Source organism: Notolepis coatsorum (assembly GCF_963971535.1).
Source record: "Notolepis coatsorum genome assembly, chromosome: 3".
Lineage (NCBI taxonomy): Eukaryota > Metazoa > Chordata > Actinopteri > Aulopiformes > Paralepididae > Notolepis > Notolepis coatsorum.
This window is the reverse complement of record NC_140167.1, coordinates 731263-757152: the sequence shown is the minus strand read 5'-3', so window position 1 is coordinate 757152 and position 25890 is coordinate 731263. Positions and strand designations below refer to the sequence as shown.

Sequence of the window (25890 nt, the reverse complement as noted above, 5' to 3'; positions counted from 1 at the left end):
AGGCAATAAAATTGGATCTGAATATAAAGATATGATAAACATAAACAGTGTAAGCTATATAATTAACTCTCAGAGGCCTATAAATGACATTATTATTAGTAGTAGTAGTTACAGTAATGATTACAAAGGGTGTACATGTCAGTACAGCAACACACTCACCCTGACAGATGTGACCGATCGTATGTGACTCCTCTGCGTTGTGTTAAAGGGAGTTTCGAACCCGGGTCGGCCGCACCGCGAGCGACAGCACAGACCGCTATAACAAGAGGTGAATTCACTTCTTGGTAACGTGTCTATGTGTCTTTTAACACTTTCACTGCCACTCACGAGATATCTCGGGTTTATTTATAGGTGGTTGAAAGCCACTCACGAGATTTCTCTGATTTTTTTTTTAGCGATCTGAAATCATATTGCATCACCCGAGTATAGCCGAGCGGCGCCGGCGATCATTGTGGAAAAAAGCGCCCCCTGTCGTCTCCCAGATGACATAAGTGATTTTGGAATGGACTCAATGAAAATGAATGGGGAAAAAAATCCGGTACTCCACATTTTCCAATCCACTGATCCAGCCGGGGTTACCAGAGTTCATTCTGGATCCTCAGATCCCCGCGGATCATGGAGTTCTACTGTATCGCGTTGGATCCATACACGTATCGATTCTTTCGAATGGTGATCAGGAATTGGAATATACCAGTTGGATACCATCTGATGTCAGGTAAGGACTCTATGTTATCAGTGTTAAGATAATCAGAGTAAGTTTGATGAAGTTATAAGCTGTTTTGTGAAATGTCTTCTTTCGGTTTCACTGTAAAAGTCCGCGAGGAAATCAACGGGGCGATTATCCGTGCGCGGCTCGAATGTGCTTGCGTGCACGTATAATATTGATCATCTAGCGTTTATTTGAAAACGATTCATAAAAAGGCAGACGAATATCAACGTTGTGGAATATTCCAGTAAAAGACGATTTTCATAGAATGCTCCACAATGGGCTGTTTTTTATCTGAAAACGGGTGCTTTTATAAATGCTCTGAAACGGAAACGACGCGATAAAAAAACAATCTGCCTTGACAGCACTGACTGGAAAATAGTCTTTGATAATGCGATGGGCAGATTAGACACATAGCCATAATTTTAAACATAGATTAGGCGATATTAACGTTAACATTGGCGCCGATGGTGGCATTCAGCCGGTAAAAAGGAAAACCCGGCATGGCGCTCAAAGTGTTAAGGGGAAGTGAGTTTAACTCGCAGTACCGCTTACTGCCACAGTCACTTCACAACACATGTCCATCGTGACGACTGTGGATATTACTCACGGACCTCCGTTACACGGACACGCGGTCCCACGCCTGCTTGACCAGCGCCACACTCACCCTGACGACGGACATGTGGTCCCACGCCTGCTTGACCAGCACCGGCCACACTCACCCTGATGGACACGCGGTCCCACGCCTGCTTGACCAGCGCCTGGTCGACGGACAGCTTGCCGTCTCTCTGCACCGGCAGCAGCAGAGGCTCAGTCTGCTTCTTCTTGATCTCGTACTGAACACGGAAGCTCTTGAACGCCTTGAGAGATGAAAGTGGAAAAACACAAACACAACATTATGGAACCTGGTACTTGTTATTCACAGTTGTTACAGCAAGTACTACTATTCTACTATTTTATTGCACTGCACTATTTCACTCTGTCTATTTTATCTTACTATTTTTATTATTGTCTATTTAAAACTGAATCAAACTATAAACAATGTGGCCTGTTGGGATGTTAGATCCTAATGTGATGTGGTAACATTGACTGTGTATTTCATAATCAAAATGTCTGTAAATAGAAAATATATGCTCTGTCTTTTGGAACATATAGTCTTTTGGAACAAACGGAGTCTCAGCTTTAGTGCTAAATAAGGAGTGATACTAGAGGCCGTTGGTGGTACAGGAACTGGTCATAAAAGACCCCAGTATGGTAAAACTGTTTGAGCCTCTAGGAAACCCCTGCTGTGTTGAACTGTATTGAGAGAACAGGAGACCAGCAACCCCCACTTGAACAACTGGTTAACTGTGTGACTGAGGACTGTATGTTAATGTGGTCACCGCTGGCCACACCTCACTGATTACAGGCAGAGAACAGTTGGTCTGGTCACAAACAAGATCATATTAATTAAACTGACTTATTAGATAAAAGGATTTAAATGTCATTTAGAATGTCACCTGATTATGCAATTTGGTATTAAAATATAGACAACTCCACATTGGGTTAATGCTGAATGTATATGTAACTCATTACATTAAATCTAAAGGTTCTAGTGTTAAAACTGTTAACTCATCAAGAAAGCACAGCCCAAAAGGAGGGGGCCACTGCAGAAACCAACCCCCATTGTGCAAAGACCAGACCGCCCCAACAGAGGAAACGCCTGTTGGTAGAATCAAGACAACCGGATTGGACCCCTGGGGTTCTGCGTCCTCTCCACTGATCCGCTGTTCTGCCAAAGACTGTGCTGTTTGCCATACATGTGAGTAAAATCATGGAAAACCATTGTTGTTTAGTGATGTACAGATCCCTATCTGTTGACCAGGTTTACTCATGTGTAATGCTCAGTACATTCTCTATTTCATTGAAGTAACATGACTGCTATTTGTGTACAGACTTGTTTGATGTATGTAATTGATATGTAATTCTCAACAATCCTTTTGTACAGCATGTTTTAATATGAAATCCCTGTATGTAAACAACCTTTTATTCACCTTTTGAGCCCTGCGGCAATAAATCAGTTGATTTGAACTCTAGTTCTGTTGTCGGACTGCACGTTTTATTCTCCACTGGCTATTTAGTCAGATGAGGACCTGTTTCTATCATTCTCCTTCTCCCTCCAGTTAGCAACCTCAATGCACTGTGAAGAATCCTGTACATAGAATATACGACAGATTGGTGCCGTTTTGGACCCGTCCTGCATTATTCCCATATTGAGAGCAAGCAGTAGAAAGAACCGGGGTTGATAAAATGTTCATTAAGGTGTTACAGTGCAGAGTTTTGCTGTCTGGAAGGGGAGAACGACAGTGTTGAGGAGTTGGTCGTGTGGCGGCACCGGTGGGGCCCAGGGTGAGTGTGGTTTTTGCGTGCAGGGGGGTGGAGCGGTGTGACGGTGGATGTGGTTAGGGAAATAAGGTGCGTTCGATTAGAGAAATCCAGTATTAGTATGACATGTTACAGTGTGAATCAAGCAAGGATCGCACAAGATGTTTTTTACATCGCTATCAGACCTGCGTTAGGCCAGGACTGGTAGCAAAATAAATAGGTATGAGGGCCTGTTCAAACTGCTGCCGAGTAAGGGTGGAAAGAGGATGGCACTTCGGACTAAAATGTTATTTTTAATAAGAAGGTGCTGGTATTGAAACATTGTCCAGTTATCTGTAGCTTGCCCTCGCTCTGGAAGTAAGCACGAATGAGATGGGAAGTGTGTCATACGAGTGTGATAAATTGCAAACCTTCTATTAAACAATGACTTAGTAGTCAGAAGACAGAAATGGTGTAGAAGACATGCTATACTGGATTAAAACGCGCGCCCGCCAGGTTAATGGAGGGCGGAGGGTTCTGACTTGTAAGATGAGCTGTTTTAAATTGATGCTCGCGACATCGAATTGGGCTATGTGCGTGTACATCAAAACAATTTGACCCCGATTTGCAGGTTTTGATCAGATCAGGGGAAAGGATAGTCGTAATTGGGGAATGGCGTGGGGACTTCGAAGCTTGTGGCCTGTCTGGGAGTAACAGCAGAGTTACAGGCGTCGATTGAGGACAAAGGGAAACCGTCTTGATTTACGGTCATGATTCTCCTGTGGAGCATTTTCATCTACGGGTTGGACCGTTGTTCCAGAAGCCTGGTATTTGAGTAAAAATGTCTATAAAGTACTTACAGCTGGCCAGCTGAAGAAGAAAAGAATGCTCCTATTGTGGTTGGGAGTGGGATTGTATATTACAAGTGTGTTTGATGAGTGAATGTGAGTAGTTTAGTTATATTTGGTGTAATACTGAGCGGACTGGATGAATGCGCAGATCTCAAACGCGTGTAGGAACATCACATAATGCGCGGATCCCGGGGAGTGTGTTGAACCCTCACATCATGTTGGCTAGCTACTTAGCTGGAATGAGCATTTATGGGGTAACGCCGTGATAAGAGCTCGTGCAATGTTATGATTAGAAGCGCCGTGGTGGCGTTAGGTAGACGATACTGGTGCGTGGAGCGATTGTTAAATAATAACGTTGATTGAGAGAAGTAGGACGCCTCTGACGTAATGTTGTGGGAGCTCCGGGTGTGAGAACCGCGGTGCACCCTTGGGTAAAAATGCAAGGCTGGCTAGGCTCATTAGCATGGGTTGCTATTCTATGGATTTGCGGGCAGCGTGTATGTGTGGCGGAGTTTTGGAAGTAATGATTAGGAGTGTTTAGAGTGTGCGGTGGACGTCGTTGCAATGTATTAAGACCAAACGGAGTAATTTAGTGGTAATAGTAGTACTTTGTCGCGGTGTACATCGTTTGCTCTGGCGTTTGCTCTGGTGCGCATGTGCGTTGGTACGGGAACTATTCTGGGGTCGAGACGCTGTTTTCATTCATTCGCTCGGGGGACAATGGTGAGTTGATTGTATTTTTGCTATATGTTGTAAAAGCGATTCTGGAAGTGGTTCTGTTTGTTTGTTTGTGTTACTACAAGTTTTGTGTAACAGGGGGGAATGTGTACAGGTGTGTGGTTATAGTTTAGGGGAGAATAGTCAACATTTTGGGAGCACAGCTATGCTGGGGGAGAAGTTCAGGGGTATAGGCCTACTGCAGGTAAGAACAATAGGTATATCAGTAGAGGATGATTTCGTTTTGCTTGTACCCAGTTAAACACACAATTTAACTACTATGGGTAAATGTATAATTTAATAGTAGGAACAATATATATACGTTAAGTCTGTCAAGTAAGCAATGTTGTTTTACTCAAGTGTAAGTCCTTAACAGGGGGCAGTTTGAGAGTAGCTATAGGCTGAGTTTGGAAAGCGCTCTACACTAAAAGGACATGTTGCTTGCATTATATGACTTAATACAACTGCAGTAGAATCAATTATCACATGTGTACAGAGTTATCATTCCCAGGCAGACCTGTTTACAACTATCTGAGTCTTGGTGCACACTTGAAACTAACCACTTCTAGGAATTTGTGTTGAAAAAAAATAAAAAGGCAATTTCTTGAACAAATGGCTGTTGATAAAATGTTTATGTATGTAAATTAATTGCTGGATTAATGTTGAGTTAAATTGTGATTTTGAATTTTGTTTTAGATAAGTGATGTTGTGTTTATGCTTGATTAGATTGTTAAAATCTTTAATACACTGTTGATTTACATAGGCTGATGTTACATTTAATGCTTGATACAAGCCTCTGATTAATAAGGAATGATAATTTAGTGGTGGGGGCTTGTTTGATGTTTCGATAATTGGGTAAATCTGTTTACAATAATTGTGATGTTTAGATGAATGTGGGATTGTTATATTCAGTCCATAGTTTCTCTATGTTTGGCTGTTGAAGAAAACAGGCAACTGTATGATCATTTAACTCTGGGGGGGGTTAGACTTCCCCAGGGGCTGTAGAAATGTAAGATTAATTCAACCCTGAGAGGCGGCTTGCCTCTGGGGGATGAACTGTGTAATTAACCCTTTGTTGTTTACAGGAGGATCAAAGGGGGGTAGGGTTGCTTTAGAAATATGTCACAGGAAGCCACGGGGGATGGTAAACCTGTTGTTAGATGGTTGCAGTTAAAGCCAGATAAGGGATGTAGGGGTCAGAGGTGAAGATTGGAGAGTGCAGTTGGGGGAAGATAACAGTAGAGGTATTTTTACAACAGGGACACGAGACATGATCAAAGGCAGCATGCTGGCCATAGGGGGTGACAGGAAGATGAGACAGTTGGCGGCTAATTCAGGAAAACAGTTGGAGAGTGAGTGAGAAAATCGATAGGTAGTCCTCAGATGCGGTTATTACATTGAATGGCTGACTATTTGATTGAAGGACTAGCCTGAGGTTATCGTGGTTCTAGTAGGCCGGGGTGACTTCAGGTTGAGAAGGGGTACTAGACCTTTCTTGGAAGTAAGGGTAGGAGAGCAGAAAATGAGTGTAGACTGGATTAGCCTGGGTTGAGAGAAAGGAGGAGGAACAACTAACATTGTTTGTTAAGGATGTTGGTTGACTAACGAGTTGTATGAGAGGGAGGTTGAAAGTATTTGTTTATGATGTGTGTAATATATGTTGGATGACATGGTGTTTGCAGAGGAAAATGTTGAATGATCAGAGTGGGTGAAGATGATTGAGTTGTTGTCTGTTTTTGTCTGTGTGTCTTTTAATTTCAGTGGGTGATTGAGGCTGTGAGATATTGAATGAAAGAGTTTATTTTGTTTCTTATTTAAAAAAAAAAGTGGTGTGGTAATTTTGATTTGATTTCTTTTAAATGTTTTAAAGTTAATGTCACTGCCTGAGAAAACAGTTTACAGGTGAATGATGATTGAATTTAAATGATTGGTTTTCTTTTCTTTCTAAATCTTTAATTGTGTGGACTGAATGTGTTTGAATGGAGCCTGTGGGGAAGACTGTGCTGAAAACGGAGGTGTCAGGTCACAAGGACATGTTTGAATGGAGCAGTTTGTGTGATGATGAGCGGTGAGCTGTGTGCATGTGATTTTGGAGTTTGTTCTTTTCATTCCTTTAATGTTTTCTCTGTGTGCATGAGAGCGTTCAAATGTGTAGATGCCACGTGTGTGATTACAGAAATGTTTGATTTTGATTATTTTGTCTTGTTCTTTTAATAATAACTTTATTTGTATAGCACTTTTCATACAGAGGTTGCAGTTCAAAGTTTTTTTTTTCTTTTGTATTCAACAATTTTTTCATGGTCTGGTGAGAGGACTTGTGCAGTCTTGTGGGAGCTGAGATACATCAAGACTGGATGTCTAAAGAGCTAAGTGGTTCATTGCACATTTGTGTGAATTTTTCAATGGTGTTTCTCTTACAAAGTTGTTACATTAATGTGTAATCAGAATATGCAATTGTGCTTTGTCTCTTCACAGCTCAGTGGGGGGGGGATGCGAGACAACCCATGTGCAGGGCACATAATGAATACATTACATTAGATATACGGCACGGTAACGTAAAACTTCAGTTTGTTTCTTGTTTCTTTTCAGTCCAATAGTGGTTAATTACCAAAAAGGGGGGTGAGGATTCTTGTGTACAGATGCCTCTGACGAAACCCCTGACGGGGGGCCAGGTTGGACTTGTGTGAACAGATGTGGTACGCGGTTTGGGGAAAAGTCCAGGCTATGAGAACCGTCTGTGAGTCTGACGACAGGTGGTCATGGGACAAAAAGATGACTAGACCTGGGTCATGTAACCTGGCCTGAAACATGGCTACAGCTGTTAGCTGGCAAGCACGGGAGGGGGGGCGGAGCCGGTCTGAGGACTGAGCAGAAAAATGTGGGCAGGGTCCTCTGGGGATTGTGATATTTGGTTGGGCTGTGGGGAACAGGGAGGATAACTGAACAAGCTACTGATGGTCTTTGTTTTGTGCACATTTGATTTGATAGGACGCGCAAACAGAGGGCGGATAGATTGAGACACGACGCAGGGATGGATAATGACATACACATAAATTAGGAAGTTAGGCGCTAGGATGGATAGTGAATTTTTTTTCTCCTTGGGTATTTGTCTGCTTTCCCTGCCCGACTGGAGATGTAGAGACAAGGAGGTAAGGTTGTATGACCATTATGTGGTCATAAGGGGGAGGATAGATGAGAAGACCAATTAATGAATTATGCAAATGTGATTGAACTATTTTTAAGAAAGAATTAGCAAGAAGAACAAATGTATTAAGTGAAAATATTGTGATACTAATGTATGTTTTCTCTCAACCAGATCATCTAAGAGTGTTGGAACAACTTTTCTATAGATTAAGAATACTGGGTTTTAATGTGATTTTTAGATTAAATGTGATTTTTAGATTAAATAAATTTTTAGTTTTTAAGTTTTAAGTTTTTGTTTAAAAAAAAAGTAGGCCGCTGGCTATGAGCCCTGAGGAGCAAAAGCACATTGAAGATATGTACAAAGAATAATGAGAAAAATTTTAAATTGAGAAAAAATTTAAAAGGTTTATGATTTTTATTTTTATGTTAAACTGTATGGTTAGTATGTATAGAAATCAAGTCAATGTACTGGTTTATGACAATATTAATTGTCAAAGGGAGGAATGTGGTAACATTGACTGTGTATTTCATAATTAAAATGTCTGTAAATAGAAAATATATGCAAAAAGCCTGGTGTGTCTTTTGGAACAAACGGAGTCTCAGCTTTAGTGCTAAATAAGGAGTGATACTAGAGACCGTTGGTGGTACAGGAACAGGTCATAAACGCCCCCAGTATGGTAAAACTGTTTGAGCCTCTAGGAAACCCCCGCTGTGTTGACCTGTATTGAGAGAACAGGAGACGGGCAACCCCCACTTGAACAACTGGTTAACTGTGTGACTGAGGACTGTATGTTAATGTGGTCACCGCTGGCCACACCTCACTGATTACAGGCAGAGAACAGTTGGTCTGGTCACAAACAAGATCATATTAATTAAACTGACTTATTAGATAAAAGGATTTAAATGTCATTTAGAATGTCACCTGATTATGCAATTTGGTATTAAAATATAGACAACTCCACATTGGGTTAATGCTGAATGTATATGTAACTCATTACATTAAATCTAAAGGTTCTAGTGTTAAAACTGTTAACTCATCAAGAAAGCACAGCCCAAAAGGAGGGGGCCACTGCAGAAACCAACCCCCATTTGGCAAAGACCAGACCGCCCCAACAGAGGAAACGCCTGTTGGTAGAATCAAGACAACCGGATTGGACCAACGTAATATTAGAATGTGCCATTATTGGTTGAGGCCATAGTATAAAGATGAAAACGCATTGTTAAGAAAGGAGGCCAGACCCCCCTGGGGTTCTGCGTCCTCTCCACTGCTGTTCTGCCAGAGACTGTGCTGTTTGCCATACATGTGAGTAAAATCATGGAAAACCATTGTTTTTTAGTGATGTACAGATCCCTATCTGTTGACCAGGTTTACTCATGTGTAATGCTCAGTACATTCTCTATTTGAAGTAACATGACTGCTATTTGTGTACAGACTTGTTTGATGTGTAATTCTCAACAATCCTTTTGTAAAGCATGTTTTAATATGAAATCCCTGTATGTAAACAACCTTTTATTCACCTTTTGAGCCCCGCGGCAATAAATCATTTGATTTGAACTCTAGTTCTGTTGTCGGACTGCACGTTTTATTCTCCACTGGCTATTTAGTCAGATGAGGACCTGTTTCTATCATTCTCCTTCTCCCTCCAGTTAGCAACCTCAATGCACTGTGAAGAATCCTTAGAAATGTACATAGAATATACGACAGTGAAAAACTGTGATTTTATATGTCTGCACTTTATGGGGTCATTTTATGTCTTTTTTCTGTTGTGAAGCACTTTGAGCTGCAGTTTCTGTATGAAAGGTGCTCTACAAATAAAGTTTATTATTATTATTATTATTATTATTATTATTATTATTATTATTCACCTGGTACTTGTCTGTGAGGTTCCCCTCCGCCCCCTGGGCTCGCAGCACGTCTCTCTCCAGCTGGTCCAGGAACACCTTCAGCTCCCGGAGAACCTTCCTCTCCTCTCTCTGTCAGAGCGAGAGAGAGAGAGAGAGAGAGAGAGAGAGAGAGAGAGAGAGAGAGAGAGAGAGAGAGAGAGAGGCCGCCAGGGAGAGAGAGAGAGAGAGAGAGAGAGGGAGAGAGAGAGAGAGAGAGAGAGAGAGAGAGAGGCCGCCAGGGAGAGAGAGAGACAGCTCGGGAGTCAAGACCAAACACACAACCTACTCCTCTTTCATAACCACCATGACTAGCAGATATATTTACAAACTCCTCTTTCATAACCACCATGACTAGCAGATATATTTACAAACTCCTCTTTCATAACCACCATGACTAGCAGATATATTTACAAACTCCTCTTTCATAACCACCATGACTAGCAGATATATTTACAAACTCCTCTTTCATAACCACCATGACTAGCAGATATATTTACAAACTCCTCTTTCATAACCACCATGACTAGCAGATATATTTACAAACTCCTCTCATAACCACCATGACTAGCAGATATATTTACAAACTCCTCTTTCATAACCACCATGACTAGCAGATATATTTACAAACTCCTCTTTCATAACCACCATGACTAGCAGATATCTTTACAAACTCCTCTTTCATAACCACCATGACTAGCAGATATATTTACAAACTCCTCTCATAACCACCATGACTAGCAGATATATTTACAAACTCCTCTTTCATAACCACCATGACTAGCAGATATCTTTACAAACTCCCACCAAGTGACGTCCCAGAAAACACGACAACAAGGTACACAATAGAAAAAGCATTGCTGAAGTGCGAAGCATCCAAACAGCTACATATAAACATGGGCTGGGCATCAATTTCCGAATATTCGAATATTAGTAAAAATTATTAAAAAAATCGAATAGTTTATGCAAATATTGTATAAAATATATTTCCCTTGTTTTCTTTTACCAGCACCTACACTGTTAGTAGTGTAATGAGAGGGGATCCTATTAACTGTTACACCGCTGAACGGCATGCTGGGTACAGCTCGCTAGCTAGCCAGGTAGCATAGCAGTCTGTTAACAGCTGGGAGAACGGAAAGGAAAGATGAACGTTTTGTACGTTTGCCGTGTTGTTCACACATTTCAATCAGCCTGGGGGCCCGACTCGGGTTAGGGTCCTGATCAGCCTGGGGGCCCGACTTGGGTTAGGGTTGGGGTCCTGATCAGCCTGGGGGCCCGACTCGGGTTAGGGTCCTGATCAGCCTGGGGGCCCGACTCAGCGAGCTAGCTCGCATGTTTATCTCACGTTCACCATTAAGTAAAACTAATTTAGATTTTCTATTAGTATTCGAATAGTTCCCAGTGACTATCGAATAGCTATTTTTTTTTTCTATTTCTTTTTGGGCTTTCTGTATTTTTCACCCATCACAATTTAGTCATTATGCCAATTCCCTTCCTGGTCGTTGCGCGGATTGCCCCACTGTCGGCCTGAGGAGGGTGTAGAACTACCACACGCCTCCTCCGATACATGTGGAGTCGCCAGCCGCTTCTTTTCACCCGACAGCGAGGAGTTTCACTGGGGGAACGTAACGCGTGCGGAGGCTCACACTATCTCCCCCCGATCCCCTCCCTGCTGAACAGGCGCCCCGACCGACCAGTAGGAGTCGCTGTTTACAACGACCAGGACACACACCCCACCGGCTTCCCACCCGCTAACACTGCCAATTGTGTTAGTAGGGACGACTGACCAAGCCGGAGGTACCGAGTCTCTGCGGTGGTAGGCGAGTGCTTAGTCCACTGCGCTACCCAGACGCCCTCGAATAGCTATTTTGTGAGTTTTGCCCATCCCTAATATAAACAGATATCAGAGATAAATATAGCCTCAACCAGTACTTTGTGTCGTGGGGAAAAAAACATCCTTCCTCAAATCTACGATCAAAGACGTTTATTCGGTGACACATACCTCGAGCATTTGCTCTATATCTTGAGGAGCGAACTGTCCGGGAGCGAGGCGAGGCACAGAGGGATGCAGAGAGAGAGGCGAGGCACACAGAGGGATGCAAACACAGCACGAGCGTTAGAACAGCGAGGAAAAGAGAGGAGAGAGCCAAAAAGGGGGATGAGAAATGGACAATGAAATTAATGGAGGGGTTGAAGATGCACTAGCGCAGTGGTTCCCAAAACATTTATATAATATAATTTACATTTTAAATACAATTTTAAAACAGTTGTGCAATATAAAACATGTTATTATAGTTTGTTATTCTCTCAAATTAGGCTAATCATTATCGGTAAATAGTGGCGCTTGTGCGTGACGACAGTTTTAACCGACACTCCCTCTGCACGCTCCCAAATCCATTCTGACAACGGAACTCAGTGCGTGTCTCTCTCCCTCTCTCTCTCTCTCTCCCCTCCCTCTCCCTCCCTCTCCCTCTCCCTCTCTCCCTCTCCCTCCCTCTCCCTCTCCCTCCCTCCCTCCCTCTCCCTCCCTCTCTGGATAGTTGATTTAACTTCATTAGTGGTCCGCATAAACAAAACATTTGGGAACCACTGCACTAGCGGGGGTGGGGGGGTGGGGTGGGGGGGCAGATCACTGCACAGGACTGTGGATTCAGCTCTTACCTGCAGCACTGGGACCGAGGCGGCGGAGGTGGGAACTGAGCCGAGAGGCAGCTTCACACACGACAGAGACGGTACAGACGGACAGGTGGGAGGATGGAGAGGTGCAATGAGTGAGTTGATCTCAAGCCCCGCCCTCTTTTCCAAGATCCTCCAATCACCACTGTTTGTCAGAGGGCTACTGAAGAGTGAGTCAATACCGAGTAAAAGTTTTAGTAGTTTTTTTTTTACTTTAAAGTATTAACCTTCGTACTGTCTTTTACTATTATGCACTTTGCTAATAAGTAACCTACTTTGCCTTTATGCTAATATGTCCTATGCTAAAATGTTCCACAGAACTTGTAAGTCGCTTTGGATTGGATAAAAGCCTCAGCTAAATGACTAAATGTATATGTAAAAAAAAATGAGGGAAGCAACAGTTGTGATTGGAGGATGGAGAGAAGAGGGCGGGGTTTGAGACAGGTCGATTATGATGGAGACCAGGGCTGGGTATCGACACTGAAATCATTTCACGAGGTCCCAGCCCTAATATAGAGACCACTGTGGTGATGGTGATGGGATTCACAGGTTCATGCGATGGTTAATATGAATCATGGGAGCTTGAATCATGAGAATAATATAAAAAGCCAAAGCACAAACACACAACAATTACGTAAGCACAACTGCAGGTTTTCTTAAAGCAACTTTCATGTCTGCATTAAACACAGTTTCTGTATTAGAAAGGAATTATACTCTGAACTGAACACAATATACACAGGGGGGTGGACAAATTACCCAGGTAGTAAGCCGGTACAAACAACGTAAAACGGCGCCGGTTTAGTTAGTCGGCATTCAAAATAAAAGCGTGGAAATAGACGCATGGACAATTACAATGGAAACGTTGGCAATTCCACGCTTTTATTTTGAAGCCCAACCCACTAAACAGGAAGTTCCATTTAATTTGATTTGTGCCGACTTGACACCTGGGCGACCAAATTGGTCCACCCCCGATACGGTAACAGATAGGCGGATATATGGTACCTCGTCCTGGTGCCCATCTGTCTCGGAGTGGTGGGGGTTGGGGTAGTGCTTGAGGAACTGCGCCACGTACGTCATGATGGACTTCTCATCCGGCTTATCCACATCCACATCTACGGAGCAATACAGAGAGGGTTAGGGTCCACGTCCACATCTACGGAGCGACACAGAGAGCGTCTCATAATGCACCGCTGGCCACCGTAAACACTGACAGTGCGTCTCATAATGCACCGCTGGCCACCGTAAACACTGACAGTGCGTCTCATAATGCACCGCTGGCCACCGTAAACACTGACAGTGCGTCAGCTGATCGAGGCTGTGATCGACTGTAAACTAGGGCTGCACGAGCCTTGCTAAAATGTGAATCATGATTTTTCTCTCTAAGAATTGAGATCACGATTCTCTCACACGATTCTTATTTTTTCAATAAAATCATTTATTGCACTCTTTCACAACATAACATATATCTAAGTGCTTGACTTAAACATAACATATGAAAGTGCTTGACTTAAACTTAAAAGTCTCTTGTAACATACAAAATAACTCAAGTCAGAATCGTCATCATTAAAAAAAATCATAATTTAGAAATGAGATTGCATAGGTCTATGAATCGAGATCGCGATTTTCTTTTAGATTAATCGTGCAGCCCTACTGTAAACACTGACAGTACGTCAGCGGATCAAGGCTTCGATCAACTGAAAACACTGACAGTACGTCAGCGGATCAAGGCTGTGATCACACAAAAACCACACTATCCCCAGGCCATCAGGCTGCTCAACGAACAATAACACTATGCAACAACCATCAAATGCACTCACAACACACACATCCACACGCACACACTCACTTTAAACAAACAACACACTGCAGCACCCACTCTCCACACTTTAGAACACCTAAACACACTTTATATTTATTGGTAAAGGATTTGCACTACAACCCATACCGCAGTACACCTTACTGTAAACTGTACCTAAATTGTACCTCATCCCATTTCTGCTTTGCACTATATAGTATTGTATATTAGTATATTGCATAGTATATTGTATATTGTATGGTAACTCAGTTATCATACTGCATTGAACATTGTATATATACTGAACACTGTGTCTATGTACGTGACTTCTATTTTGTACTTCTATTTTTACATGCTATACTATTTTATTCATACTTATCTTTTGTCTAGCACAGTCTCTGGAGCATAACAGAAAGAAGCATTTTGTATAAAAGTATTCTGTACTTCTGTATGACAACTATTAAAGAAACTTGAACTTGAGCTCACAGGAGCCCCGCAAAAAACAATGACTTGAATACAAAAACATTTCATATATTTAATATTATTATTATCTCCCAACAGCCGGGCAATTTTTTACAGATTTGTGCATACATTTATTATTCACTGAATGCATGTGTTAAGTGAATAAGAGAATAACACTGACATGGATTTTTGTTAAAAGAATAAATAGATTTCATCCAATTTCTCCTTTTTTGCAGGTCAGAAGCCAATCACTGTCATTTCCAGCCGTCAGGACCTGATGTACTGTATGTACTGTATGTGTACGACACAGCTGACAAGATCACAGGAGCCATCACTCTTGGCTTGAAGTAAATATGACACATAAAAAACCTTTTGCGCCCTTTAAGGAGGACACATTTAGCATCTCCTCAGGCTGGCTGACAAGCTAATTATATTCTCATCTGCATCCTTGACCTCATGTTTCTAGAAATGAGGTTCAGGCTAAAAGCAGAGGTGGTAGAGTGCAGCTCCTCCTGCTACACAACCTCTCTCTCTCTGTGTGTGTCTCTCTGTGTGTGTGTGTGTGTGTGTGTGTGTGTGTGTGTGTGTGTGTGTGTGTGTGTGTGTGTGTGTGTGTGTGTGTGTGTGTGTCTCTCTCTCTCTCTCTCCCTCCCTCTCCCCATCTCTCCCTCCCTATCTCTCCCTCTCCCTCCCGCTCCCTCCCGCTCCCTCCCTCCCCCCCCTCCCCCCCTCCCTCTCTCTCCTCTCCCCCTCTCTCCCTCTCCCCCTCTCTCCTCTCCCTCTCCTCTCCTCTCCCTCTCCCACCCCCCTCTCTCCCCTCCCTCTCCTCTCCTCTCCCTCTCCTTCCCTCCCTCTCCTCTCCTCTCCCTCCCTCTCCCCCTCCCTCTCCTCTCCTCTCCTCTCCTTCCCTCCCTCTCCTCTCCTCTCCTCTCCCTCTCCCCCCCACCCTCTCCCCCTCTCTCCCTCCCCCCCCTCCCTCTCCCCCTCCCTCTCCTCTCCTCTCCTCTCCTTCCCTCCCTCTCCTCTCCTCTCCTCTCCCTCTCCCCCCCACCCTCTCCCCCTCTCTCCCTCCCCCCCCTCCCTCTCCCCCTCCCCCCTCCCTCTCTCCAGACAGGACACACACAGAGAGCGGGGCTGCTGCAGACGGCTATATCTCCAGAGACACACAGAGGGAAGACAAGGAGCCGTAAATAAAACAACAACAGCATGATAATAATAATCCTCCTCCGCCACAGAGTCTGTCAGAGTCGTCGTGATTCATCATCACGCATGAAAGTAACGACACTGGAATCTGTGCTCTAAATAAAGTCTCCACACCGTGTGCTTTACTGACAGGGTCGTGCACAACAGAAATTATGAGAGCGTTCAGATAAAGTGTGTTCTGTCAGAGTCACAGATCCCTGGTGTTTTCAACACCGCACGCTAAAGGAGAACAGCTGAACTGACAACGGATGTGTTATCCTTAACCCTGTCACTACCGCACTACAAAGGGTTAACGCTTTCGCTACCACACTACAAAGGGTTAACCTTTTCACTACCACACTACAGAAAGTTAACCATGGTAGTGAAAGGGTTAAGCTTCTATAGTGTGGTAGTGAAAGCGTTAACCCTTTGTAGTGTGGTAGTGACAGGGTTAAACTTCTATAGTGTGATAGTGAACGTGTTAACCATTTGTAGTGTGGTAGTGAAAGGGTTAACCTTCTGTAGTGTGAAATGGTTAATCTTCTGTAATGTGGTAGTGAAAGGGTTAACCATTTGTAGTGTGGTAGTGAAAGGGTTAACCTTCTGTAGTGTGGTAGTGAAAGGGTTAACCTTCTGTAGTGTGGTAGTGAAAGGGTTAACCTTCTGTAGTGTGGTAGTGAAAGGGTTAACCTTCTGTAGTGTGGTAGTGAAAGGTTAACCTTGTGTAGTGTGGTAGTGAAAGTGTTAACCTTCTGTAGTGTGGTAGTGAAAGGTTAACCTTCTGTAGTGTGGTAGTGAAAGGGTTAACCTTCTGTAGTGTGGTAGTGAAAGGGTTAACCTTCTGTAGTGTGGTAGTGAAAGGTTAACCTTCTGTAGTGTGGTAGTGAAAGGTTAACCCTCTGTAGTGTGGTAGTGAAAGGTTAACCTTCTGTAGTGTGGTAGTGAAAGGTTAACCTTCTGTAGTGTGGTAGTGAAAGGTTAACCTTCTGTAGTGTGGTAGTGCAAGATTAACCTTCTGTAGTGTGGTAGTGAAAGGTTAACCTTCTGTAGTGTGGTAGTGAAAGGGTTAACCTTCTGTAGTGTGGTAGTGCAAGATTAACGAAAGGTTATGTATATAACCTAGTTATATGAGTACTGGCTAAGCGTCCCGCTCTTAAGCCTATCGAGATATACCTCATCTCATGTACCTATTGTACTCCACCAACGAAAAGACAAATACGCCCATCACCTGCCGGGTCCCGCCCCTATGGAGGCGTAGCCTATAAGACACTAGGCATGGTCACCAAACACTCTTCCTCGCCAAAAAACCTGTTTCCAGTAAAAGATCCCTCAAAAGGGAACTCAGGGCTTGTTACACTAGTGTTTTTGTGGTCGTTTTTTGAATACGTTTGAATACGTTTGATGTCCCTTTTACACAGAAATGCGTTTTTTGGCGTTTTTTGGCGGATACGTTGTGGCCCTAGCTGAAACGCTAAATTGTGTTTGCGTTTTGGAGTAGCGCCAAAAACTCGCCGACAACAGTCGTGTAGTCTGCACGGAGCCGTTGTTGCGAAAACGCCCATGCGCAGTAGATACCATCTGCGTGCCCTTCCGGTGACAGCAGAGCTGTCCCAAATAGCTGCAGCTACTATGTGTTGTCAAGTTATTGTTATAAGGACCCCAGTCCAAGCTACAACAGTCTGCATTCCCTTAACAATTGTTTTTGTATTGTATTGTACCCATATGCAATATGTTAAATAAAGTTTACATCCATTCATTCTGCTAGCATTACCGATTGGCACTGCCACTGGCTAACATGAGCTAGTGTTAGCTCAAAGCTCCTCTTTCAACTTAACAAGCATTAAACAAAATTGCCCAGTCATCTATTCACCTTTGTTTAATACACACAGCGTTGTCTCTAATGTTATCTAACTACTGATAGCTCCCGATATCATCAGTTTGGTGCTGGCTAACTAGCGTGAGCTAACGTTAGCTTCTAGCCACAATGCTATACTGTTATAATGGCAAATTCCATTGACGTTAGCATGCAGCTAACAATGTAGCTACCGATCTTTTTTTAGACTAAACTATCCGCTCTTGGTGGTCACTTGTGTTGATGTTAGTTTTGTTTCATCAACAAATGACAGGCAGAACACACAGTGAATGTATCCGTTTTGTTTATTGCACTTTTATTAGACTTTGCTGAATAAGAATTGCTGCATTGGGTAAATAGGCAAAAGATGGTGGCGCCCATAGGCGCCCGCCTTGTTGACATTTTCTTTTGCAGGTTTTGCAGGAAGTGTATTGGCACATTCAAGTTCTGATTGGTTGAAATTGCCTTCATGTTCGCCACCTACTGCCACCTACTGCTTTGGCAGTGTACTACATCACTGTGCTCAGGTGACAAAAACGAAAGTGTGACTCGAGGCTGCCACGTTGCGGCGAAACTCATCTGACAATGAAACGAAAATGAAACGAAAGGTGTAACCGGCGCCTAAGAGCGGGACGCTTAGCCAGTACTCATATAACTAGGTTATATACATAACCTTTCGTTATATTATCGTACTTGGCCATCGCGTCCCGCTCTTAAGCCTATCGAGATATGGGGTAGAGCGGACGCGAGGCCCGACAGATGTACCCCCTGAGGACCCGTAAGCCCACATCAAGGGGTTGGGGAGTCCCGTCACCCCATCCTTCCTAATGAAGGGGGGGCGCAGTCAACTCCACCTGAGTGCGAGCAAGAGGGAACTAGAACCCCTTGAACACACAGCACAGGCGGAACCACGTGTGACCTACACACTGTGGCCCATACCCACACACTCCTGCTACCCTACCAAAGGACGGGAAGCAGGAAAGGCCACAGACCCCAGAACCGCCTGGGAGACAGAACCCCCGGTCATGTCCATGAGGTAAAACCTTAAAAAGGGGCCCGGGGAGGACCATAAAGCTGCAGCACAGATGTCCTCCACCGAGGCCCCACCCAGCAGAGCGGCAGAGGCTGCCACCCCACGAGTGGAGTGGCCCCTGACGCCCCCAGGGGGATCCAGCCCGGCCAACGTGTAGCAAAGGGCAATGCCCTCGCACAACCAATGGGACAGGCATTGTTCGATAGTGCCTTACCGGCATGAGAACCACCGTGACAGACAAAAAGCTGATCGGTGACCCCGAGGTCCTGAGTACGGCTGAGGTAATTCCCAAAGCACGGACCGGACATGACAGGTGAAGGCCCGCATCTAACTCACTAGCGTGAGGAGGTGGATGAAACGCCTGAACCACAATATCCCTGGAGCGGAAGAACTCCGTCGAAGCCGACAGTCTATCAAGGAGAGACTGGAGGTAACTAAGGACAGCATCCAGGGGGCAGGACACCGGGTCCCGGCCCCCCGCCTTACACCACACTTGGAACATACGCCATCTGCCCGCGTAAAGCGCGACATTGGAGGGAGCATGCGCATTCCAGATGGTATCAACCACAGAAGGGTCCATCCTCTCCAGACTACCAGTAGCTGGATCAGGACCGGGAACCACACAGCTGCCTAGTGTCTTATAGGCTACGCCTCCATAGGGGCGGGACCTGGCAGGTGATTGGCGTATTTGTTTTTCCGTTGGTGGAGTACAATAGGTACATGAGATGAGGTATATCTCGATAGGCGGGACGCGATGGCCAAGTACGATAATATAACCTTCTGTAGTGTGGTAGTGAAAGGGTTAAGGCACTACAAATCGCTCACAGTAAACATTTAGGTAGACAAAACAATTAGTCACGAATAAGAATAAAAGAAAAATAAGCCTAAGAATAAAGAATAAAATAAGCCTAATAATAATAAATTGAGAATTATGAATTTAAGACTTGTTAAGACTTTAATTCCCCCGCAGACGCAGATAGCCTGAGGAGAGACGGAGAGAGGGGCACCTTCAGGGTCGAGCAGGTGGGGGATGGGTTAGGGTTAGACAGAGAGAGAGGGGCACCTTCAGGGTCCAGCAGGATGGGTTAGGGTTAGACAGAGAGAGGGGCACCTTCAGGGTCCAGCAGGTGGGGGATGGGTTAGGGTTAGACAGAGAGAGGGGCACCTTCAGGGTCCAGCAGGTGGGGGATGGGTTAGGGTTAGACAGAGAGAGGGGCACCTTCAGGGTCCAGCAGGTGGGGGATGGGTTAGGGTTAGACAGAGAGAGGGGCACCTTCAGGGTCCAGCAGGTGGGGGATGGGTTAGGGTTAGACAGAGAGAGAGGGGCACCTTCAGGGCCCAGCAGGATGGGTTAGGGTTAGACAGAGAGAGGGGCACCTTCAGGGTCCAGCAGGTGGGGGATGGGTTAGGGTTAGACAGAGAGAGGGGCACCTTCAGGGCCCAGCAGGATGGGGGATGGGTTAGGGTTAGACAGAGAGAGGGGCACCTTCAGGGTCCAGCAGGTGGGGGATGGGTTAGGGTTAGACAGAGAGAGGGGCACCTTCAGGGTCCAGCAGCCGCGGGATGCCCAGCTGGTCCTCTGCCAGCCTGAAGGCCTCCTCCAGGTTCTCCCGGTTGCTCCTCCTCCGCACCGCCTCCATGTCGGGCACCAGGTCCGGCTGGATGGCCTGGATCACCGAGTGGAAGGCCACGCCGCTGCGCCAGCTGGGCCCGAAGTCCCTCACCTCGATGCCCTGACGCCTGGAGGAGGAGGACGGAGGGCACATGAGGAGCAGGACGGAGGGCACATGAGGAGCAGGACGGAGGGCACATGATCAGATCAGATTCAAATGTATTGTCATCATTACACAGGTCAGCGGTGTAGCACTCGAGTCCAGCACTGATGTTCAGGACTTGTGACTCGACTTGGACTCGAGCACTGATGACTCGGACTTGGACTTGGACTCGAGCACTGACTGCATTCGGCCTCGGAATGTGCAGACGAGGACTCAGACTTGTTGTAATCGGCCCTAATAATTTAGCATAAGATATTGATGGCTATATTAATGACACAGTACATAAACTCCCTTTGAAATGGTGACCGCTGTGTCCTTTATGTTGAGCTGGGACCTCGATGCCTTGACGCCTGGCGAGGGCGCTTTTAGATTCGATTTAGATTAGATTAAAATGTATTGTCATTATACAGCTCAAGTACAGTATAACAGAGTGAACAGAAAGAACAGTAGCACTTCATATTACGTTACACAAATGACAGGGTAATTACTATGTAATAACACAGAAATAACTTAATTACTTGGAAATGCCATGTAATTATTATTATTATTATTTTAATTTTTTATTGATCTTTCCCCCTCCTTTTTCCTCCGATTTTCTCCCCTCCCAATGTTAGTCGTTATGCCAATTCCCAATCCCTTCCCGGTCGCTGCGCACTTACCCCCCACAGTCGGTCTGGGAGAGTGGAGGCTACCACCTGCTTCCTCCGACACACATCGAGCCAATCACCGCTTCTTTTCACCTGGCAGTGCGGATTCTCACTGAGAGCGTGTAACGTGTGGAAGGATCACACTACCGCCCTTAGATCCTATCCGCGCTGAGCAGGCACCCCGACCGAACTGTAGGAGTCGCTGTTTACAACGACCCGGACCCACCCACCAGCTTTCCCACCCCTAACACTGCCAATTGTGTCAGTATGAACAACCAGCCAAGCTGATAGCAATGCGGAGAGCTGGGCTCGAACCCAGCGTCTCCTGCATTGGTGGCGAGCGCCTTGCCCACTACACCACCTAGCCACCACCATGTAATTATTTTGCAATCCAATCAGATTTACCTGAGAACGCACTTGTCCATAATTACAAATAATTACTTAGTCACTGCCAGATCTTACAAGAAGTTACCAGGTATTTATATTAGATTAGATTAAAATGTATTGTCATCATACAGCACAAGTACAGTACAACAAAAATAAGTTTGCCGTCCAACCAGAGTGCAGGTGTAACAGTAGATACAGCTATAGATACACAACAAGCTATCCACACTTGCAGACAAAAAACTTGATCTCATAAGATAATACATAATATGTTGTATATACTGTATATTTTCATTGCAGAGGGTGACAGTTTTCCATTTGGACATAATCTTCAGTTGAAGAAAGGTAATAAATCGCAAACTATCGTATCGTGACTTAAAGGAACACGCCAACATTTTGGGAGATTATCTTACCATCTTCTCCAGAGAGAGACAAGAAGATAGATACCAGTTTCCTCTCTGTGCGTTCAGTAGAAAGCTTTCTGGCTGCACGTTAGCCTAGCTTAGCACAATGAATGGAAGCGGACATGACCGGTTAGCCTTCAGGAGAAGTGTTAGTTGGACAATGACTAGGCTAAACGGCACTGTCCGCTTCCATTCATTGTGCAAAATGTTGGCGTGTTCCTTTAAGTATCGTGATAATAGGAACAGACACACATAGAAAAACATACATACATATTAAGATTACAGTATGCACATGCATGCACACAGACACACACACATAAACAGATCCACATACACATATATTGCCATGCACACATGTAATTATGTGCTCATTTTAACTAATGTATTTTTGGTAATGAATCTTAGGGATGCACCGAATGGGAAATTCTTGGCCGAAACCGATACCGAAATATCGAAAACCGAAAGGCCGAAAATGATTAATATAAATATATATATATATATAAACTAAAAGGAGAAAACCTTCAAAGGAAAGAAGGGACCGCACACTCCACAGGACTCGTTTTTGCTTATTTATTGTTTGCACAACGCGTTTCGCTGTCGCTGTCGCACCTGAGGAAGCGACAGCGAAACGCGTTGTGCAAACAATAAATAAGCAAAAACGAGTCCTGTGGAGTGTGCGGTCCCTTCTTTCCTTTGAAGGTTTTCTCCTTTTAGTTTATTTATCTCTCTTGCGCTGACCTGCACCTCCAGTCGGGGTCCAACCAGATGTGCACGAGTCCTATCTAGTTTAATATATATATATATATATATATTTTTTTAAGCTACCTGATTATGGCAAAAGACATGATTATGGCTAAACTTAACTTAAATAATATTAATAATCACTATTATGGGCCCATAAAACATTTATTCAGCACTTTTGAATGCATACATTAATTCCAGACTGACTGCTGAAAGATTGTACAATTTAAACATTTTCTCTTTGCATACAACAAAATGTGCATTAAAGTCAAGTGCATTTTCTTTTCTCTGTAGGATAACTACAACAAAGTGCATTCAGAACAAAGCCAAGGTGCTTTAAAACTGCATAAAGATCTGCATAAAGACACAGGACTGTCTCCCATGACTCTTAGCGGGGGATGACGTAGCTTACGAGAGACGGGTCAAAGAGGAATGGAGCTAGCTTAACGCTAACGTTTAACCGCTACGGGCATATAGTAATGGCGAGGATATAAAGCATGTTAAAGACGCATTTATTGGATGTGTTGCTCGCGGAGTTTATAGAAACAGCGCAACTCCCAAGAGGAGTTAGTTATCACAGGCTGCAGAACGCAGGAAGAGCTGCCAAGCTGCTCATGTTACACGTTGCACGTTTTGATTATGTCATCACAACAACACTTTAGGTTATGAACGTTACGCAACCCTGTTCTTTGACATTCTGTGATCTATTTTCGGTGCCGAAAGCCGAAAGAGCCTTTTTAGCCATTTTCGGCCGATAATTATCGCCGGCCGAATATTCGGTGCATCCCTGATGATACGTAATGACCACCTTTAAGTAGGAAGGCCTCACCAGGGACAGGGGCTGCAAATTAGCCTCGGCTAGAAATCCTACATGCAATACATATGTATCATGTTGTTGTAACTTGCTACAATGTTTCCTTTTCCATCGTCCCTGACAAATAAACTAATAAATATTGTATCTCTGGTGATTCCCAGAGATATATGTTTACTGTCTGTAAATAAACTGTACTGTATATTTGTATATCTTGTATGTCATAAATGTCTGGATGTAGCAGTACTGTCTATCTGTATGTTGTGTAAGTCATGTCATGATGAATTGAAAATGGGGGACCCTGATGTAAACAAGACGAAAGTCTTTCTCTGGTCTGCATCCCCTTAACAATTGTGTGTATTGAGCCGTACTGTATTGTACCCATTCTGCAATCTGTTAATACAATGTTCAATCAATCAATCAATCAATAATTGATAAGACGGAGGTATAAACCACACAGCAGCAGCAGCAGAGAAAGGTCCGTGCCAGCGAGCTACGTACTTGGTGGAGGTGCACTGCACCCATCTGAGCAGCGCCCGCTTGGCGTTGCCCTGGAACTTGGGGACCACCTTCCTCTTCACGGGCGGGCTGCCGGCCTCAGAGCTGCTGGCCATGCTGTCCACAGAGGAGTTGCTGCTGGACAGCGCCCCCTGGAGGGCTGGCAGGTTGCTGGTCAACTCCTCAATCTGCAACAGGAAGGTTACATTTACATTTAGTCATTTAGCTGAAACGCTTTTATCCAAAGCGAAGTTCTGTACGACAAGCCATCAGGAAGGAAGGGCACAACTCTATCAGCTGAGTAACCATGTTCATCAAAGTGTTGAGTGCTACAGTGTAGGTTACTTTATTAGGACAAGTGCATGACAGTAAGGTTAGTTAGGGTTAGATTTATTTTAATTTTTTACATTGGGGGATTCACTTAAAAAAACCAGGCATCCCATGCACTGCACCCAGATATACAGTGTGTACAGAGTTGTAGTATTAATGTGTACAGTGATACGGGTATAAAGACACTAGGCCTGTCCCCGACTAAAGATTTGTATAGTCGACTTTGATTGGCCAAAATGTGCCGATAGCGTTAGCTATGCTTCTTTGTTTTTGGAAAGAACGATAAAAAAATATTATAATTTATATATATATTATACTTAAAAAATAAATGTGCATTCGACTAAGAGGTTAGCAGTCGACTACGGCTTCTTTCGATCGATTATTTGACTAGTCGAGGTCAGCCCTAAAAGACACTGTGGTACTATAGTAAGTCATACTGGCCAGCAGCGTAACTAGTAAGAGTAGGTCAGGGATTTGTATAGAGTCCTGTTGCACTATAGCTGGACAATATACACAGATTTTGTTTATCTGTGTTATCGTGTAAAAAAATTTAAAAAAGATTTAAATTTATATTCATGATACAAATGTTTATTGTCTAAATTAATGATAAAAAAAGCAAACATTTAGGTCAGATTTTAATCTGAAACATCTGAGAATGTCACACTATATCACACAACCCATTACCAAGCAATCCAATATCAATCAATAAATAGCAATCCTTCTGAATAACGTGACCCCCCCCCCCATAGCGCCTAACCACTGTAACCATGGCAACTAGGAGGATTTGCCGGTGGAAGAGATGAACACGTTACCTGGAAGTAGAGGATGATGGTCCATATCAACCCAAGGACAATTGACGGTCTGCCATCTGCTATGTCAGTGGCGTGAATGTTAACTAGTTTAATCTGGACAAGGAAAAGAGGATAATTAAAAACAAAGAAATGTAAAACAACACAGGCCCATCTGTAGGTATTTTTTTTTTGGAGGTGAAAACACATTTTCAAGATGCTTATTTCAAGCTCTTCTCTCAGTCGTCAAAGTCAGGCCTTTGATGCACCTCAGTAGCTGCGAGACAGCAGTATATTATATTATAGCCAGAGCCAGTGAGGCAGAGACAGCCATGGGAGACACAGAGGAAGGTAAAACTAATAAATATAAAACGTTTAAAAAGAGAAAACGATGTCTTCAACAAGCTATCAAAGGAAGACGATGGACTACAGCGGCAAAGAGAAGAGAATGACTCGATCAAAGCGTTTGTTTAGCCACAGAACACGCCGTGCATCAAACAAGAGGTAAGTCAAGTCAAGTCAAGTACATTTTATTTGTATAGCACATTTCCAGGCAGCGGCAGCTGGCACCAAAGTGCTTCACAGGCAGGTTGATAAAAACAAAATAATGTGATGCAAGATATAAGATTAAAGCAATGAAAGTAATAAAAACAAAATAATATGATGCAAGATATAAAGTAATAAAAACAGGTAGGACACAGGTATGCATATGGTTGATGAACACACACACAAGGTGTTTTAACAGTGACTGAGCGGAGATCCTCGATACACTGACTGAGTTGAGGCATGGTGGGAGAGAGTCATGTCAAGAAATCTAAATAGATGTTTATGTTCTTTCATCACACATGTCTTGCACTGATTGTCACGTAT

General features: G+C 43.9%; 1 protein-coding gene across 1 annotated transcript in view; it reads right to left on the bottom strand.

The window, feature by feature from the left end:
• The window catches only part of syne1b (spectrin repeat containing, nuclear envelope 1b), a gene marked incomplete at its 5' end in the record, with an annotated part of 448744 nt that overhangs the window by 371692 nt on the left and 51162 nt on the right, over window positions 1-25890 (bottom strand). Inside the window, 7 exon segments of the mRNA XM_084310306.1 lie at window positions 1429-1566; window positions 9628-9735; window positions 11645-11677; window positions 13321-13430; window positions 20183-20382; window positions 23906-24090; window positions 25045-25137. Of these exon segments, the coding sequence (XP_084166432.1) occupies window positions 1429-1566; window positions 9628-9735; window positions 11645-11677; window positions 13321-13430; window positions 20183-20382; window positions 23906-24090; window positions 25045-25137 (867 nt within the window).